Source organism: Thunnus thynnus, chromosome 9, assembly GCF_963924715.1.
Source record: "Thunnus thynnus chromosome 9, fThuThy2.1, whole genome shotgun sequence".
Lineage (NCBI taxonomy): Eukaryota > Metazoa > Chordata > Actinopteri > Scombriformes > Scombridae > Thunnus > Thunnus thynnus.
The window spans coordinates 21,295,730-21,314,005 of record NC_089525.1 but is presented as its reverse complement, the minus strand read 5'-3'; the positions used below and the strand labels follow the sequence as shown (position 1 = coordinate 21,314,005).

Here is an 18,276-nt window from a genome sequence, read left to right as displayed (position 1 = left end):
AACCGGGCGGATGGACTACACTGCGCAAGCGCAGACCAAACGGTCGCGCGGACGATTTGAGTTTTGTTTGAATGGGTGAAGGCAGGGGCAGGAAAGCAGGGTGTTTTAAGTTTTAGCAATGTAGACATGGCAACGAAGTTAAACCTGTCGGAGTCGCTGGATTCGGACTCATCGTCTACAAACGACCAATCTGTGTCCAACCGGAGCAGCAACAGAGTCGCAGAAAAAGAGAGAAGGAAGAATGAGGCGGAGGACCCGTTTGTCCTGGCCCTGAAGTACTTCTCTGACGGTAGGACTCACAAAAACTTACTCACGCTAACGTTAGCAGACGGTCCTAAATGTTAAGCGGTTAAAAAAATAAAAAAATCAGACAAAGCCAGGAACGACTTTTTATCCGAAAGAAATGCCTAACGTTACTTTTTCTTGGAGCTGTATTTAACGTTAAGTTACGTTAGCTCTCATTGCTCGATAAACTGCTAGTAAACGCTTAATGTTAGTTAGCTGAGTAACGTTAGCTCACAAACACGGTGATGAGACGGTCTAAAACGGAGCTTTGTACCCGTGCATCTATCTATCTACATATGCAGACAAATATTATTATTATTGTTGTTGTTACTAAAAGCTCGATATCAGGATCAACCCGTGGTTTTGTGACGTCATCAGCTGCCACTGTATGTGCAGACGGGTGACAAAAGAAAACACCGGTCCAGGCCTGAATGCTTGACCCCTACAGTGAGGGGATCTGTTATGCTGTGGGGGTCATTTTGCTTTGCTTAGAGGGAAGGGTCTCTGCAAATCAACAGAAAGTTCTGAATCATCATCTTTATGCTATGATGACACATTTCTATCCTGATGGGAGTGGTCTCTTCCAGGATGACAATGCCCCCATCCAGAGGGCACAAGGGGTCACTGAATGGTTTGAAGTGAATCATATGCTATGGCCTTCACAGTCACCAAGATCTCAACCCAATTGAACACCTGTGGGAGATTTTGGACCAATGTGTTAGACAAAGCTCTCCACCACCATCATCAAAACACCAAATAAGTGAATATCTTTTGGAAGAATGATGTTCATCCCTCCAGTAGAGTTCAGAGACTTGTTGAATCAAAGCCAAGGTGCACTGAAGCTGTTCTGGCAGCATGTGGTGGCCCAACACCTTACTAAGACACTTTATGTTGTTTTTTAATTTTATTTTGTCATCCGTCTATATGTGTTGTTGGCCCATTCATATATGAGTGTGTGTGAGGTCGATGACTTTGCTTAGATTTTAGTTACATCTGAATGAGGTTTATTTTACTGTAGGACCTGTAACTTACCTATGAATCAGAAAATGTGCAACTATCAATTTAAAATCATGAGTGCTGTCATATTGTCTCAGGAGCTGCTCTCTCTGAATAATAATAATAATACACTTGATTAATACAACATATTTCAAGACACAGTTACACAGCGCTTTACACTATGGCTGCAACTAATGATTATTTTCATTATCGATTTAATCTATCAATTATTTTCCCGATTAATTAATTAGTTGTTTGGTCCATAAAATTTTGAAAATCCCATGTTGACGTCCTCAAATGTCTTGATTTATCTACAACCCAAAGATATTCAGATTACTGTAACAGAACACCAAAGAAACTAGAAAATATTCACATTTGAAAAGCTGGAATCAGAGAAATTTTCTTTTAAATCAATCAATTATCAAAATAGCTGGAGATTACTTTGACAGTTGGTAACTAATTGATTAATCGTCGCAGCTCTACTTTACATGGTGGAACTATGATGATAACCTTTCAGGACTGAAATGCAGCAAATGAAATCAGACAATTAAAAAATAAAACAAAAGTAAAATGGAAGAAAAACATCCCCAAATTATTTAAGATAAAAGATATTAACACATAAGACAGTGTAATAAAACACCACTCTAGCATTAATCTAGGGCTTTTAAAAAAATATAAGTTTTAAAAATTATTTTATAAGATATTTCCATCTCTTCAAGCCTATGATGCTCACGCAGGGAGTTCCAGAGCTGAGGGACGAGGGCTGCAACCAACGATTTTTTATGTTATCAATTAATCTGTCAAATATTTTCTCGATGAATCGATTAGTTGGTTGGTTTATAGAATATCAGAAAATGGTGAATGTTGGTGAAAAGGGTAGGCGCTTTCAAAAAATACTTGGCAGGTGATTGGATGAACCATCTCTCTATCACTGTCTTACCTGGCGAGGCAGCTGGATTCGAGATGCTGATTGGTCCGAACCACCGGACACAAGTAGATAAGTTGAAGCCTGACAAGATGGATTCTCACATGATCGCGTGATCTTGCAAATCCAGCTGCCTCGCAAGGTAATCATAGAAGACTAAAGAACCCAGAAAATATTCACACTTTAGAGGCTGGAACCAGAGAATTGAACATTTTTTCTCAAAAAAATGACTCAAAATGATTATTCAGTTATCAGAATTGTTGCTGATTAATGTTCTGTCGATTGACTAATCAACTAAATATTGCAGCTTTATAAGGGACCCTGCTTTACTGCATCCAACAGGCCTGTGAATTGTAGAAAGACCCCTGAAAGTGAAGGCTGATTAGACTCAGCTCCCAGCCAGTGGAGTCTAAATCCTTGCAGGGAACCAGCAGCAGAACAGAGGATGTTAAACCAAGATTTAGGAGCAGTTAGAAGCAGCCTGCCTGAGGATCTGAGGCTCTCTGGATAGTAGGAGCACCAGCAATTCAGCATTATAGTTGGGAGCGCTCAAATGTCTCTCATTTCAGTGAAGAAATGTCTCTTCTAGTATTTGTTCAAAGCTGAGCAGCCTCGTTTTGTACCAGCTGAAGGCATGGGATAAATGTTTGGCTTAAATACACTGAATTACACTAATCGAACCGTGATGATATAAAAGCATGCGTAACCTTCCAGATTTTTGAGATGCTCCACAGTTGATGAAACATGACTTTTATAATTTGTTTGTCAAACAAAGGTCATAGTCAATATAACACCAAGGTTTCCAGCTGCAGGTTTGACATTTGTAGGCAGGGCAGCAAAATGTTTTTGTTAAATTTGGATGGATTTTGGAGGATCAAAAAAAAAAAGATTTGATTTGTTTTCATTAAGCTGGAGAAAGTTTAGGGACATCCAGCACTTTATTTCTGAGAGATAAAAGATACTAAATTATAAAAGTTGCCCTCTACACTGGTTTTTAATGGTACATAAATTGTGTATCATTCACATAACAAGGGCACTGAATATTGTGATTATGTATATCATGTTGCAGTGGTAGCATGTATATAAAGAACAAGTGGGGGTTAATGTGTTCATGTTCATCAAACATGTATCTCAGGCTCTGGCGGGGGTGTGGGGGGGGGGTTGTGAGCTCAAGGAAAGTCTGCGTCAAGCTTGCTCAGACTCAGATTTGTTCCAGAGCGTCACGTAAGCAGAGTCACACTGCCAAACTAAAATGCATGTTGTTACAATAAATTTTTAAAATCTTGATGTGAGTGTCCTGACTGAAATGATCAATTGAGTCAAATGCTGAAATCAGGCAGAATTAAAATCAAACAGTCTCCAGCAGCAGCTGTAAGGGAAAGATTGTTTTTTGCTTTGATAAGCCCAGTTTCTGTTCTACGACATGAACAGAAACCAGACTGATATTCTGATTATTTACAAAAGCTGTTTTATAAATAAAAGCTATTTATAATGGATAAAATAGTAGAACCAACACTGGCATAACATCTAAAAGGACCTGAAACTTTTAGTTAGTCAGTTAAATCATGCTTGTGATTATGTTGCTTGTATCTAAGAACTCTGCCTCTTTCACAGCAACACGTGCATAGCTGAGTCTTAAAATGCAAAGTTACTAATCACTAATGTTGGTCTCAGTTAATCCTGGTAACCAAAAGAGAGCCAGACTAAGTTGAACTTGATACAGGTCTTCTGCTCGTTTGGCGTCACTTGACCCGATATCACCATCACAGAAAAAACCCCTGAACTTGTTGATATTAGCGTTTTGTAGTATTTGTCAAGCTTTGCGAGTTATCGAACTTTTTCTTGCACACTCTGATGTGATGTCACCTCTCTCTAGTTGAAGCAGGTACTCCTTGGCAGGGCAATGATGATTTTGAGAGGAACCTGGTGCTGGTGGAGAAGGTGGCCTACAGCAGAGGACTGTCCCCAGAGGCCATCTCTATTATGTTGGAGTTTGCGATGAGCCTTCGCATGGGTAAGTCATCACAACAACTGGGCATTAAGTTTGGCATTTCCAGCACTAGGGTTGGCCCCTGATGTGTACACCACACCTATGACATCACAGTCTGAGCTGAGCAAGCGTGGACAGGTTGCCACTTTATCACAGGGCTAAAAGTAAAAGACAAATGTCAAACTTGTATTTGCATCTAAGTCAATTTAACACCAAAAAAATCACCCAACCTCCCAGTCTTTTTTTCTGTGGGTGGAAATCAGAGAACCTACAGGAAGCCACGCAAACATGAGAGAACAATCTCCACACAGAAAGTCCCCTGCTGTCCGAAGCGCTCAAACCGCCTCTCACAGTTAGGTGCCAGTGTTAACCACAGAGCCACTCTGCCAGAAATGCAATACCATCTGGTCCTTATGTTTTAGTGTTTTATTTGCACAGTTTAATTGACAAGAATACTGGAGCCAAACATTGCTTATGTAGTAGATATGGTGTAATGTGTTACCAGTATGATGTGAGCACATATTTTTCACACAGTTTAAACAAATGGAAACAAGAATTATCTTGCAGTGTTTGTTGATGTCTGTATTTTTTACAGTCAGTCTTCCTTTAACTGATTTTGTTTCTGTGTTTTACTTCATTGTAGGGACGACTCCAGTTGTGCGTGTGCTCAAGTGTCTGATCCCTGCCACGGTGGTGCCACAAGAGGCCGTTGTTCGAGCAGTAGTTTGGCTGGGTATCGGCAAAATACCCATTACCACACAAGTAAGTGCAAATAATTGATTGCCTCTGGGCTCATGTAGATTAGATTGCCACTTGTGTAAACATGAGAAAGTTTGCTATGTGATTGATGTTCAGAATTGGAAATAGTTACCTATTGTATCATATTGTATATATTCCATCATAGGTATTGCACTTGTGTGTTTACATGTATGTATAATTTCCAGATTCTTTTCATAAAATGGGTGTTGACCATTTTTGACATGATTGACGCAAAGGACCAACTCAGAGCTGTCTATGGCTTCATCTTCAGCTTTGTGACAGAGGAAAATCTGGTATGTGTAATAACTGTTTATTAATATGGGGTGGTATCAAATCAAATGTCTACTTATTCATTAATTATTCATTGACACCATTAGATTACAATTCTGTTTGTATTTCTGAGCTATTTTTGAAAAGACGTTCCCATTTGTCTATGGATACTTTGTCCTGCTAGAGACACAGACTTGACATCATAAATAACAGTTACTTTCTGCCTGAGTGGAAAGACAGATAATGTGGCTGAAGTGACAGCCTCATAACTAGGGAGCTGTTTCATGGAGCAGGAAGTGAATTATCTGGATAACTACAATGTGCTGCTAAATCCAGAAATCCCCTCAAATCTAAAACTGAAAATGGACTGACAGCAAAGTCATCCAGACAACTGCTGGATGGAACAAGCTTTACTCCTTTGTCAGCAGTACTTACTTGTTTGAGTTATTGTTTGTTGGCATGTGAATTATGGTCTTCTTACCAGTGCAATGAAATGACATTGTAATAATGTAATGTGATATGTGACCCACTGAACAACTGTTGAGATGTGAAGTCATTATTATGTTTTGTCACATTGTTTCAGTGTCCTTACATCTGCCATCTGTTGTACCTTTTGACCAGAAAGGAAAGTGGTGAGTCTAACGTTATTACACCTGGGATATGATACACATTGTTGCTACTATTTCCAATATTTTCCTCATTATTTCCATTTTTACTATTTGCAGCACTTTTCTGAACATTAATGACTGCTTCATTTGTTTCCTAATTGTAGTGCGAGTATTCAGAGTCAGAAAGCTACTGGATCTACAGTCTAAATTGGTAAGCATCCTGCCATTTATCAAGGCTATTAAATCATGTCTGTACTCAATAGGGAAATCTATTAACTGATAAATGGCAGGAGAGGTTTGTTTTCTACACTCTGTGCATAATTCCCATAAACAGTTACTCTTTCCATGCCATTTGTTATCATTGAATGCTGCATTGTTAGGAAACAACCATAAAAAAGGAAGATGTCAAAGATGTGTCATGCTGAGCATGTTGATATTCTTGTTTCTTCAGGGAAGGCAGCCATTCCTCCTGCATCTACTGTCACTTTACAGAGTTTTTTGCCCTGAACTTGTGACACTCTCCATTCCATCAAGAATGAGGGTTTGTACATCGAATGTATATACATATAAACATGCATATATATATATATATATATATATATAATAACATATGACCATCATCCCAAAAACAGAGAAGGAATTGTATGTTTTCTGTTGTCTCACAGAGTGGGTTTAGGAACCACAATTCTCCTTGGAAATCAGCGTTGATTGCTGTCCAGAAGAGAAATGGCTCCCAAGTTGCCTCCAGCATCAGTCCGGCCGTCGCAATTAAAGATAAGACCAACTCTAGGAAAAGGGTATGGAAGTCTGCCGCTTTACTTCTCAGTTTGCATCGTGCTACAGTTAATGCTGTGGCTTGCCACTCCAGCATTCACTTGTAGGCTCCGAAGGTTTTCTCCAGAGGTGGTAATGTTATTGTCGCTCTTGGCTAGTTTGTTGTGCTAAATGTTGAAGTGTGATTGCAGACGGTGTCAGACGGTAACGCCAAATACCAGCTCTGTACAGTATATATTTGTAATTCATCTGTTTTGACTTTATTTCCTTGTTTTACTGCTCTTTCTCAGAAACATTGGCAACTGGAAATGCCAGCAGTGAGTTCTGCAGTCAATAAAGAAGCTCAGACTGAGCCGTCCTCTAGCAGAAAGGTGGTCCCCCTGGTGCAGCTCCATTCCTTTGCTCAGCTGCTGGAAAATATGCACCGTGTAGAGGTAAATTCTCCTAGGACAAATTTCTGAATTTTACATCTGTGAGGTGCTGACACTGCGGCTGCCTCTTACCCTTTACTGTCTTCCTACCTCTGCCTTCACTCTGAGCCGTTAGTCCCAATTCATCTGGACTGGAAACGGATGGAATATCAAATAAACATTAAGCATGAAGATCATTAATCATTTATGCCGTTAGAATGCATAACCATTATCCATTTAAATTGTGATGTATCCTCACAGCCACAGGGTGGTGCTGTGTCACTGTTATATTGACTGTATATTGTATGAGGCTACTAACAACTTTGTCCTAGAGAAAACACAGCAGAGGTGGCCTGGGGCTGTAATTTGTTTATTAGATTAGAGCATAAACCAGTTTCACAAGTGCTCAGTTTGGCCTTTGTTTTAAAAACAGGCAACTGTTCGTTTTACAGATATCATTAGTGGTTTATCTAACATCTATAAGTAATGAAAGCAAAAGACCTGAGATGAGATGTCTGAGTAACGCTTTGGAAAAAGTCACAAAGCAAATTTGTATTCATTCATTTAAAGAGGCCTCTCCATAAATTTCTGTTTGCCCCTGCAGATTCAGTGACCCGATAAACTAATATAAGTCATTTTAAACAGCTTGGGGACTTTTATGCGTCATGCTACATAAATTCACCCCATTCACTGCCCACAAAGCCGACGTGAGCAATAAGGCCTCTGTATGGCGACAGCATCAACTGCGAGTACAGCCATGAAGCTCCACTTTGCGTTGTGTATAGAAAGACTGATGAGTACATTAATCGCCCTCATAAAACTATTCTCACACTGTTGCTGACAAAAGATCATTGATTATTTCTCTCATCACCAGCCCTCCTGTTGTCAAAGGCAGAGTGGCGCTTTCTCCGTTTAATGATACAGTTGCTCCATAATTATTGGAGAACCGAGCTGTGTCCATTCAGTCTGTCTTTCCCCTCATTCTAGATTATTTATTGTTCTGACAAAGTCTCCATATTGGGAGGCAGCTGTTCATACACAATGAGGGACTGTATAAACTAACTGGTGGGATGGAAGAAATGTCCCAGTGCTGGCTTTATGGGGATTACTGGATACTGAAGAATTAGCTCAGTAATGGAATGATGGCCCACTCAGCTCAGTGAAAAAAGACACAAGTATCAGTTGCTTGTTATTCTTTAGTAGGTAAACAGATTGATTTGAATCTGAGTTGGCAACTAATCACGCAGACCAGCTTTTTGATGTTTGAATTTGTGAGAATACTAACTCACTCACTGGCTCTCTGTTCTTTTTTTTCTTTTTCTTTTTTTTGAATGTATGAATATTTGATTGCATTATTTGTTATTTGTCATGTTATTGCATGTGTTTCTTCATTTTACCTCCACCAGCTGCCCGCTCAGATGGGCTCGCTGCTGGGCTCCAGTCTGGCACTGCAGTACCTGGATTGTGTACAGGATGAGTCTGCCCTCCTACGCCTCAACTTCTGGCTAGGCTACGCTCTTCATGAAGGTAAGGCAGACGGGGGGAAGCAACTGCTGAACTGCTGTGACATTTTCTTATGAGGAAGATATATTAAAAGCAAAAATGACCTTGAGTTGAACCCCCGACATGTTACCTAGTTGGTACATCAAAGGGATTCTCAAGGGTTTAAAAGAGACTGGAGGGGATCTCACTTTGTGAAGATGCAGTGAATCTGAAGTCTTGTGCTGTCCTCTTTTCTTGTTGACATTTTCACTCACTAAATACCCTGTTTGCTGTTTTTGTTAAGAATTTTTGTTCTGTAGCGATGGAGGAGCCTCCCAGAATTCAGAAGAGGCTCTGCAGTTTTTGGATAAGTTGATATCCGCTCACCACTTCCTCCAGGTGAGCCTCGCTCCTCTTGGCCCTGATAGCTACATCTCTACCTCACACTTGTTGTTCACTGTTTTCCTGTATTCATCATCTTGCACCCACACACTCAGGCGACAGCTGCTGTGTCCTAATGAGTAAAAGCCACAGTCAAACATTGATTTCACATTCTTAATGTGTCACATTTTCTGCTCCAGGAGGGGTTTTCCAGTTCAGAAGCTTTTCTCTACAAGTTTCTCAATGTTTGGGACGGATCCCTCCTCTGCCCACAGATCCTTGGCCTGCTGAGCAACATTCCCGTTGTTCCCAGTTCCCGTGAGTTTTGCTTTCAAGTCAACCACTTTCATGGGCTGTCTTTCTCTCCCCAGTCAGAGTATACATACATACATACATACATACATACATACATACATGCAGTGGGGTCCAAAAGTCTGAGACCACATTGAAAATCTCTAATGTTTCTACATAAACCCCAAAATAATCAGAAAGTTTGAGGATTCAGAAACATTTAAAAACACAAGAAGTTATAACATGTAATATTTAAGATTCTGCACTATTTCTAGGTGAGCAATCAAATTTAAGCAAGTCTGTGGCTTTGACCAACTTAACTCCTTTGTACAAAAGGTCAGATTTCCTTGAGTTGTATCCCGTCCATTGAAGCATGCCAGCTAGTCGGAAAAAAAAATAGCCGGTGAGGGGGGTCTGGGAGGATGCCGCCGCTGCCCCCCAGAAAAATTTTGTCTGTAAAAGCCTTAATTTGGTGGCCTCTTGCACATTCTAATGCCACTATTCCATCATATTCACTGATTTTAATTATTGCATATTTTAATGAGTTTGCCTACCCAGTTGTAAACATTCAGTGAATTATTGTTAATTAAGGAGAATTAGGCTTCTTGTGTGTTTTCGCCCACACAGTCTGTAAATAGCTATTAATATTTAAAACCACCCCAATCCCTGACTGATCAGAACTTTTGTAACTAAGAATCATTAGACCTTATTTTTTATTTTTTATTTATTTATTGACACCTACACTGTAAGGTTTATCAAGCCATGCCACAATGATGGTTAATGTATTGTTTTAGTAGAAACATAAATGCACTCTTATTCAACGAAAATAAACAAGGTTATTTTAAGGGGGAACATGTTTTTAATCCCATGTCTTATTTAGTCTATGTATTGGTTTTAAATGAAATTATTTATAAAATAAACCTATGCCAAAAATAAATCTAAAATAACAAAACGTGAATCACTTTACTTAAATCAAGTGAATCTACCGAATCAACGCAACTTCTTGTCATCTTCGTCTTCATTTTCATCTTCACTATCATCCTGAGTCTGAGGCCGAGGCATAGCCTACATTTTCCTCAAATGACACAGGCCTGTTACTTGGACAACAGTGCTTGTTTTAATGTGTGTTTGCAATGTGTCTTAGGGATGGCTCAACATGCAGCCAGAGCTCACCTGTTGTAAATAAGGCTGTGCCTCAAGTTTATTCTAAGCGAAGAGGGTCTTTCTCAGTGTCAAATCATGGTTAGACTAAAGGTTTTTAGGGGGCATTGCATGGAACTCTAAAATGCTTTGCAGAAACTGGATCAGTTGTATCCAGAGCACGATCAGGCAGACAAAAAAAATGACCACACCATCAGAGGATCAATACATCAAGCTTAGTTCCCTGAGAGATAGAAAAGCAACTTCATCACAGAAATAGAATTTGCTAAATAAAGAACGCAAGACTCCAATCAGCCAAAGTACTGTCAAAAGAAAGCTGTGTTGTAGTGGTCTCAGAGGACAAGTAGCAGTTTCTAAACCACTTCTCAGGAACAGAAACAAGGCCAGACGCTTGGGGTGGGCAAAGAAGTACCAGCATTTCACAGTGGATGACTGGAGAAAATGGCAGTAACAGAAGGGTGTTATATAAGGAGACGAACAGGAGAGAAAATGATACAGCAGTGTATCAAGCTCACAGTGAAACATGGTGGTGGGAATATTCAAGCCTGAGGGTGTTTTGCCGACTCTTGAGTTGGACACCTGCACCGAACTGACTCCACCCTGACCGAGGAGAAGTACTACTCCGTTCTTCACAGACATGTTATACCCTCTGGTTTGCATCTTTGTGGAGAAAGACTCATACTGCAGCAGGATAATGACCCCAAGTACACCTCGAAGCTTTGCAAGAACTACTTGAAGACCAAGGAGTCCTGACTGTCATGGAGTTTCCCCCACAGTCACCTGACCTTAAACGCCATCGAACATTTATGGGGACACTTGAAAACTGAGAAAGTGGATCATTCTGTGACATCACAAGAGACTCTTTGGAACATTGTCAAATCCTGCTGGGATAACAGGCGTCATCAGGTTTCGCACAAACTTGTGGAGTCCATGTCAGCTCGAGTGCATGCTGTCATTAGAGCAAAAGGGGGACAAACCAAATACTAGGAAATTCTGAAGGTCATGGACATTTTTCAAAGATTCAACATTTCATGCCAGTTGTTAGGCTGATATTATCATTTGTAATGAAAGAATTAGTATTACATTTGAAACAAATTCAAAATAGAAGCATCTTGACTAGTGGTCTCAGACTTTTGGACCCCACTGTAGATGCTTTCCTTCCCAACCTTCCTCTCCCCTTAAATAAAAAGGCAGCCATGTTCCTGTGTTAGCAAGTCCTGCCATATTGTGCCATGTCCTTGGGACTGTTTGTATTGTGGTGCATTGAATTAAGTACCTGGTTCAACTATAATCTTCTGTCTTCCCCCCCTTCAGAAATCGGACGGCTTCTGTTCGAGCCCCTCATGCAGCTCTTCTTCATATCCTCGCCCTTTTTCAAGGTAGGATTTCTCTCTGACACATAGGTAAAACCAGCTCAGTGCTGCTCTCGCTACAGTATTTGGATCAGAGAGCCACCTGAAAGTAAATTAATAGTGTTTGTCTCGTATTTATAAAGCACTGTAGTCTGATGTGTTCAAACCATGCTCAGCCCCTCTCTGCTTGTGTTTGTGTGTCACTAGTGCGGATTAATGGAGTGCCTAAACAATATGCTGTTGAAGTGGCTAACCTGGCACTCAGTGTACGCTCTGGAGGACGATTTGGACATCAGCCTCAACAGCCACACTTCCATGTGAGTCTCACTTGTGCTTCCTGCTTCCTGCCACTTGTTCATGTCTTGAGCATAAACAAGCAGTAGGACTGAAAGATTTTGTGAAATGACTTGAGAGCATAGAAAAGTCCTTCTTACACATAATCACTTCCTACAGAAGTAATAAAAGTTTTACGGTCTTGCCTCAGATTTTATTTACTGTGGCTTAGAGGTATGAAAACAACTAATTCTCTGGAAATGATGTAGACATCACAGGTGTCCCAGATGACTTACCTATTTTTCTAAAGATGAGGCTCAGTAAGTTATTTTTAAGTCAAGCCTATTAGTGCAACATTTTTGGACTTAAAAGAAAAATCGTTCATCTTTTGGGTTGAATCTCGACTGAAATCACAGTTTGGTCTGTACTGCAGCTTTTTACCTTTTTAATTTGAGCATTTGATTATCCACCATCAACAGAATCAACCAATGCAGAAGTGTGTATTGAAGAGCTGGGCAATATATTGATATTATACCATGATATGAGACTAGATATCATCTTAGATTTTGGATATTGTGATATGGCATAAGTGTTGTTTTAAAGGCTGCATTACAATAAAGTGATGTAATTTTATGAACTTACCAGACTGTTCTAGCTGTTCAGTTATTTGCCTTTTACCCACATAGTCCACATTGCTGATGGTTATTTGTCAAAAATCTGATTGTGTGTAGTCATCCCTACAATATTGTCACAATATTGAGGTATTTAGTCATAAATATTGTGATATTTGATTTTGTCCGTGTTCCCTAGTCCTAATGTATTGATGTGTCACCTCCTTTAGTTTTGAGACCTTGAATGTGTCCAATCATTAAATAAAAGTTGTCTGGAGATCAAAACTACTTTAATGCCCAGTTAAATGATTTTCTAGCTTCCAATATTTTGACTGGAGTGTCATTTATGTTTAAATAGCAGGTTTCACAAGTATCGAGTCCTCACATTTATAATCCCACTATAAACGATCCGATAAGTGGTGAGATCCATTTTTATTCACTGCCATTTCCAAACTCACCTCTGGTATTTATGGAGAGAGCTACTCAGAGATCAGATGTAGAAATAATTGATTGTTAGTTGTGTTTGCGTTCACCTTTCCTAACATTAGTCTTGGTTCTGTGTTTGTTTTTGTATTGTAATGAACTGCCACTCTGGCTGATTTGGGTGTTTTTCATCTGTGGTGTCAGAGACCTGAGTCACTAAAAGAGAAATTGTCCATGGGTGAATCAGCTGACTGGTGGTTCATTTAAGTGCTAATATTCTTGTTGGTGTGTGTGCGTGTGTCTGACTCTCTGTTCTGCTGTCTGTCCCAGAAACATGACTCTGTCAGGGTTCAAGGATTCTGTGATGGAGCTGGTGCACTTTGTGGGTCGTCTGGCCACCATAGGCCTTCAGCTTGAAGGCTGTCACTCCCTCCTACTCAACTTCATCCTTGACTTCTATGAGACGGTAAATGAGCTATTGCTGGAGAGTCAATCTGCTTTGTGACTCTCACAGGCCAGAAGCAGTCTGTGCTTCAGCGTAATATAACGGATCTACTCACAAATGTGTTTTGCCTGTTGTTACTTCTCTTGGATGTTTGACCTTCAGTGTGCTTGAATGATGGATGTGCAGAGCTCGGAGGCTGTTTTCAAATTAATCTGCTGAGGTTTCACTGTTCTCACCTTAAATCTGAATTTAGGGCGTGTACCTACAAGCATAATTTTGTGACATCACAACTAGTTTGGAAGCCACTCATGGTCCAGTATGCAGCTTACTCAAGTTTGATATGGAAATTTGAAGCCTCCAGTGCACATACAGCGGACCTTATAGTTAATTAGTACACAAGTAAATCTTGTGTTCAACAGTTAAACTAAATGAAAAATATCTGCCTTTTCATAGATTCTTAAGAATTTGTAAAAACTTAATCTAACTTTTTTGTAGAAAAACCACATCAGACAGAAATGATTATATCAAGCAGAGTCTTAAGAGATGCCTGTAGTGAATCTTTAACCATGAAACGTTTACTGGCCAAGACGGCACCACCACATAGAATAAAATATGAAGAGAATAATCAAGGATCGTGTAACAGATAAGATCCAAATGATAATGTAAGATGGATAAAATAACAGCAATAGATATACCATAAGTAATATAAAAAATGATATGCAATAGATTAATAACCCTTAAAAGTAACTACATAAAGTGGAAAAATCCAACTGATTATCACAACAGTATGCACATTAGGCACAGAAAGAAAATGTGTTTTTGAAGCATAATCAGTTGTCCCTTGCCTTATCTGGAACAACAAAACTGCATGAATACAATGGTGGGATGCCAAGAATAGATTTATAGATCAATGTGTAGTAGCGTCTAACAAAGCAGCCATAATGAAAGCTTCAGCAGTGACATATACTGTATGTAGAAAAGTCTTTTCACGCTTTACTCCTTGTGGGTGGGGGAATATTTCTCTCCTCCATCAGGTGTGTGACATGTTTCTCAAGTATGGGCTCCCGCTCATAGTGATGCCCCCACCTGGAGTGTTTTACCCAGCCCTGTTTGCCACTGACCCCGTCAGCGTGGACAGACTGGCTTACATCATGTACAGGTGAGGACTCTTCGTCTCCGTGCTGCAGCCGGCCGTGAGCCTGCCTATCTCAACGCATACGCTGGCAAATACACTTAATGTAGAATGTCACATACTTATGTATATTTGATGAGGGAACAGAACTGGAATCAAATGGCTTCATTGCACTTACATGTTAATATATGATTTATGATAATGAGAGGCTAAGAGGCAATATACTTAAGCCCTCCTCTCCTTTTTATGCTGTATTCGAGCTTCATTTATAACTCCGGGCTTTAATAGCACAAATCCTTTCAGTGTCGGCTAATTGACTACACCCCGGGGTTCTGAAATAATTTTACCAAAGCTAAGCGTAAAAATGCCCTGGCAAAAGGAAAATTGGAATGTAATTGCATGATTTTTTCCTTTTTTGACAGACCATAGAGGACGAGTTGTTTTCCAAGTAATTTCTGATCACAGATGTCACTGGTCTTTCAATCTTTCTTTCTCTGTCAGGTACAAGGTGAACTTGACATCAGCCAAGAGTCAAGAAAAACTCACAGAGGTAAAAACACACTTCTTTTTTCTCTTTTCTCTTGGTATCCACAAGTGCAGCAATATATATATATATATATATATATATATATATATATATATATATATATATATATATATATATATATATATATATATATATATATATATATATATATATATATATATATATATATATTAGCAGCTGGTTTTATTTATGTACATTATTATTATGAATGGCAGTGTAGCAAGGTCCCTATGAACAATAGTGGGCAGTAATCGAAAATGTTTTATGTATGTGTTGATTTAACAGTAATCTTGATATATGATATGTATTTCCTGTCGTCATTGCTTTTACGTTTTAGGTAGGTAGATTTTGTACATTTTACATCTTATTTCAGCTCTTTAGGAAACCTCAAGTATCTACGTACAGCTGATAACCTTTAAACCCTCTCAGAGAAGCAGTTAAAAGTGTTGTCGATTTTAATACATCTGCCACTGCGAGCTGTGAATTTACAAGAACATGTCAGGCAGCCGCTATGCTCCCCTGAAAATGTCACTGGCGCTGTTTATTAAGAAAAATGGACTTGGTTGGTGGCATGCAAATTAATCAGCCCAACAAACATCAGCGAAATTCTGAAGATGTGGAGAGAGCGGTTTAGCTGAACTCTTTCTCGTTTCTTTCTTTCTTTCTTTATCTTTTTCCCTTCTATTCTGTTTTCCAGCAGGCCTTTCACATCAGCCGCCAGACTTTCCGTGAATTCAACAACTACGCGGTGGTCATGGTCAACTGCTTGTGGAACTCCAAAATGATTCATCCAGGCACGGGCGTACAGCTGGGAGAGGAGCTGCTGCTCAAGAGCAACGTACCGCAATACTGGACGAGCTTCGACCTCATCCACCACCCGGCCTTCATGAACTACGCTGTCGACTTTCACCGAAGGGTGAGTGTGTGCCGTTTACGATGTAGTGATTTGTTTCACCAGGATATCATCGTCGTATGTTAAACAAAACCTCTTCAGAGGCTTATGTATGTTTTCAATCTGGTATGTAGCCAGTCGGTACCGTTTGGTTAATAGACTCAGAGGCAAGACAAGGAGACAAATGTGGTATTAATGTATCTTTCATACAAGATGCATTAATACAGAAGGACATTTTATTATTAATAGGTGCTGCATGAGCCGTGGTTTTCATCATAGTTAATAATACAAGTACCTTTTTTTGGTTCTGTCCAACTGCAACATCCAGCAGTGATCTTCAGAGATTTAACAGAGCGGGCTGACAATGAATATTAATGTTCTCTCTTTATCAGTGTTGGCCGGGGAGAAAGGACATGGACCTCAATTCCATAAAGGTACGAGGGATCTCCTTTTCATTTCTGCATTCATTATAGACTTCACATATAGTTTGAGGTGTGTCACTCACTGATCTCCCTTTGATCATGGAAATCTTCAGATGTCTTAGATGTAACTCTGTGTGTTTCAGCATTCCAAGCCATGGGGCTGGTACCTGGAGTATCTGTTCACTCAGGGCTACGATGGCCTTAAACAGTTTGTTCAGAGCAACATCAGCCGGCAGCTGACAGCAGGTGACGGTCAGGGCGACAACCTGTCCACACACCAGAGGTAGATGCTCATCTCAGCGGGGAGAGGAAAAAAAACAACCGTCTGCATCAAACCATTTTTTTTTTAAAGACTTGTAAATATTTCATCTCTTCTTACCTTCATCTTCAAGCGAGCTACTTGCCAGCGATCTGAGAATCTTTTTATGTATATAGATTTATTTGTGTTTGTGTATTTTATAGTATTGTCCATTCAGACCATAATACCCTGGCGGCTATTTGCCGGAAGCAGTGCTGGTAGCAGGATCCAGGTCAATGAATACATGTTTAACAAGGGAAGATGACATGTTTGTTGCAAAAAAAAGTGACAAAAACTGAAAAGAAAGCGTCTGAACTCACTGATCTATGAGGTCAGAGAGAGGTGCTCAAAAATCTTTGAATTACACACAGAAATAAAGCGTTTTACTTCTCAGAAACTACATATTTAACAGAATAGTAACAGATGTGTAAATTGTTCTCTTTCAGTGTTTTTTTTTCTCTTTTTTTGCAACACAAAAGACAACCTTGTTTTGTTCAATATCTACTCACTAACATGGAGCCAGCTACTACACTGTAAATGCGTTTTTTTAGCTCATATATGTTTTTGTTGTAATATTCTTGTACAGCTTCTCTCCCAGGACTCTTGCACATATGAGTGTAGGACTTTCACTTTGGAAGCAAATAAAAATCAAATTGTTGTGTCTTACAGCACTATATTGAAGTACCTGACAGTTTACAGGACACACATTAAAGTGTCTGGAGCTTTCGGCGTAATGTCAACCTGAATTTTGTCTCCATCACTTGGCATCAATCTGTTCTATGGATAAGTGTCCATATGTATTGCAGTCAGTGGACGTACCATCTGGAAAACAGCATTTTGCTTTAATTGAAGGACCCATCTGGATGGTTAACAGGCCCCTGGCTCCTCGGATACTCTTGAAAATGTTGGATGAAATCACAGCATGCCAGACATTCAGAGATCAGCTTCCTCCGAGATGTTACTATCAAGACCCAGAACATGACACATGACTTGAATTGTGGTCGTGTTTTTTTATTGTCCAGATTTCTTCATTTCTTTGTAAATAAGAAGCAACACGGATGACATAAATTGATGTTTCCCAAAGTGATATTCAGGGACTCCACGTACCCAGAATCTTAGCTCTACACCAAATGATTATTTTCATCATTGATTAATATATCTACTATTTTTTGTCAAAAAATTGTGAAAAATGGCCACTGCAAGTTTCCACATCTCAAGGTCACGTCTTCAAATATTTTTTGTCCAACCAACAGTCCAAAACCCAAAGATATTCAATTTAAAATGATACGAAACACAGAAAATGTTTTCAAATGTGAAAAAGATTTAAAGCTTTTGTTGATCAACTAATCTATTACTTCACTAATTGTTCCGACTCGACACTATTTGTAACCCTGAGAGAAGGTATGTCTGTGTTTCAGGTCAAGTATTTCCAGTATTACCTTGGTTTATAGCTTACATAACTTTCATATGACTTATTAATGCTTCATATTTTGGGATGTGTTCATAAGGATGGGGAGCACTCAGAACTTTGGCTAGAAGGGGAAACATT

General features: G+C 39.5%; 1 protein-coding gene across 2 annotated transcripts; it reads left to right on the top strand.

Moving 5' to 3' along the window:
* Window positions 1-34: 34 nt before the first annotated feature.
* Window positions 35-17,395, top strand: cenpi (centromere protein I). 2 transcript variants are annotated; one of them, XM_067599652.1, is made up of 20 exons: window positions 35-289; window positions 4,083-4,220; window positions 4,840-4,958; window positions 5,141-5,248; window positions 5,809-5,857; window positions 5,998-6,044; window positions 6,285-6,374; window positions 6,499-6,630; window positions 6,898-7,041; window positions 8,424-8,544; window positions 8,804-8,898; window positions 9,081-9,198; window positions 11,647-11,711; window positions 11,892-12,001; window positions 13,322-13,457; window positions 14,471-14,595; window positions 15,070-15,118; window positions 15,816-16,031; window positions 16,400-16,441; window positions 16,573-17,395. In XM_067599652.1, exons 1-20 carry the CDS (start codon window positions 127-129, stop codon window positions 16,714-16,716), a joined length of 2,211 nt encoding a protein of 736 aa, XP_067455753.1. In that variant the 5' UTR covers window positions 35-126; the 3' UTR covers window positions 16,717-17,395. The 2 variants fall into 2 exon arrangements, with proteins under 2 accessions (XP_067455753.1, XP_067455752.1); XM_067599651.1 differs by having other exon boundaries at window positions 15,813-16,031.
* Window positions 17,396-18,276: the final 881 nt, after the last annotated feature.

What these genes read in the sequence shown, in the direction of transcription:
- cenpi (XM_067599651.1), top strand. Translation starts at nt 127, where the DNA reads ATGGCAACGAAGTTAAACCTGTCGGAGTCGCTGGATTCGGACTCATCG. An exon ending in TCCTTGACTTCTATGAGACG is followed by an intron (nt 13,458 to 14,470) that starts GTAAATGAGCTA and finishes CTCCTCCATCAG; the next exon opens with GTGTGTGACATGTTTCTCAA. An exon ending in CTGGCTTACATCATGTACAG is followed by an intron (nt 14,596 to 15,069) that starts GTGAGGACTCTT and finishes TTTCTCTGTCAG; the next exon opens with GTACAAGGTGAACTTGACAT.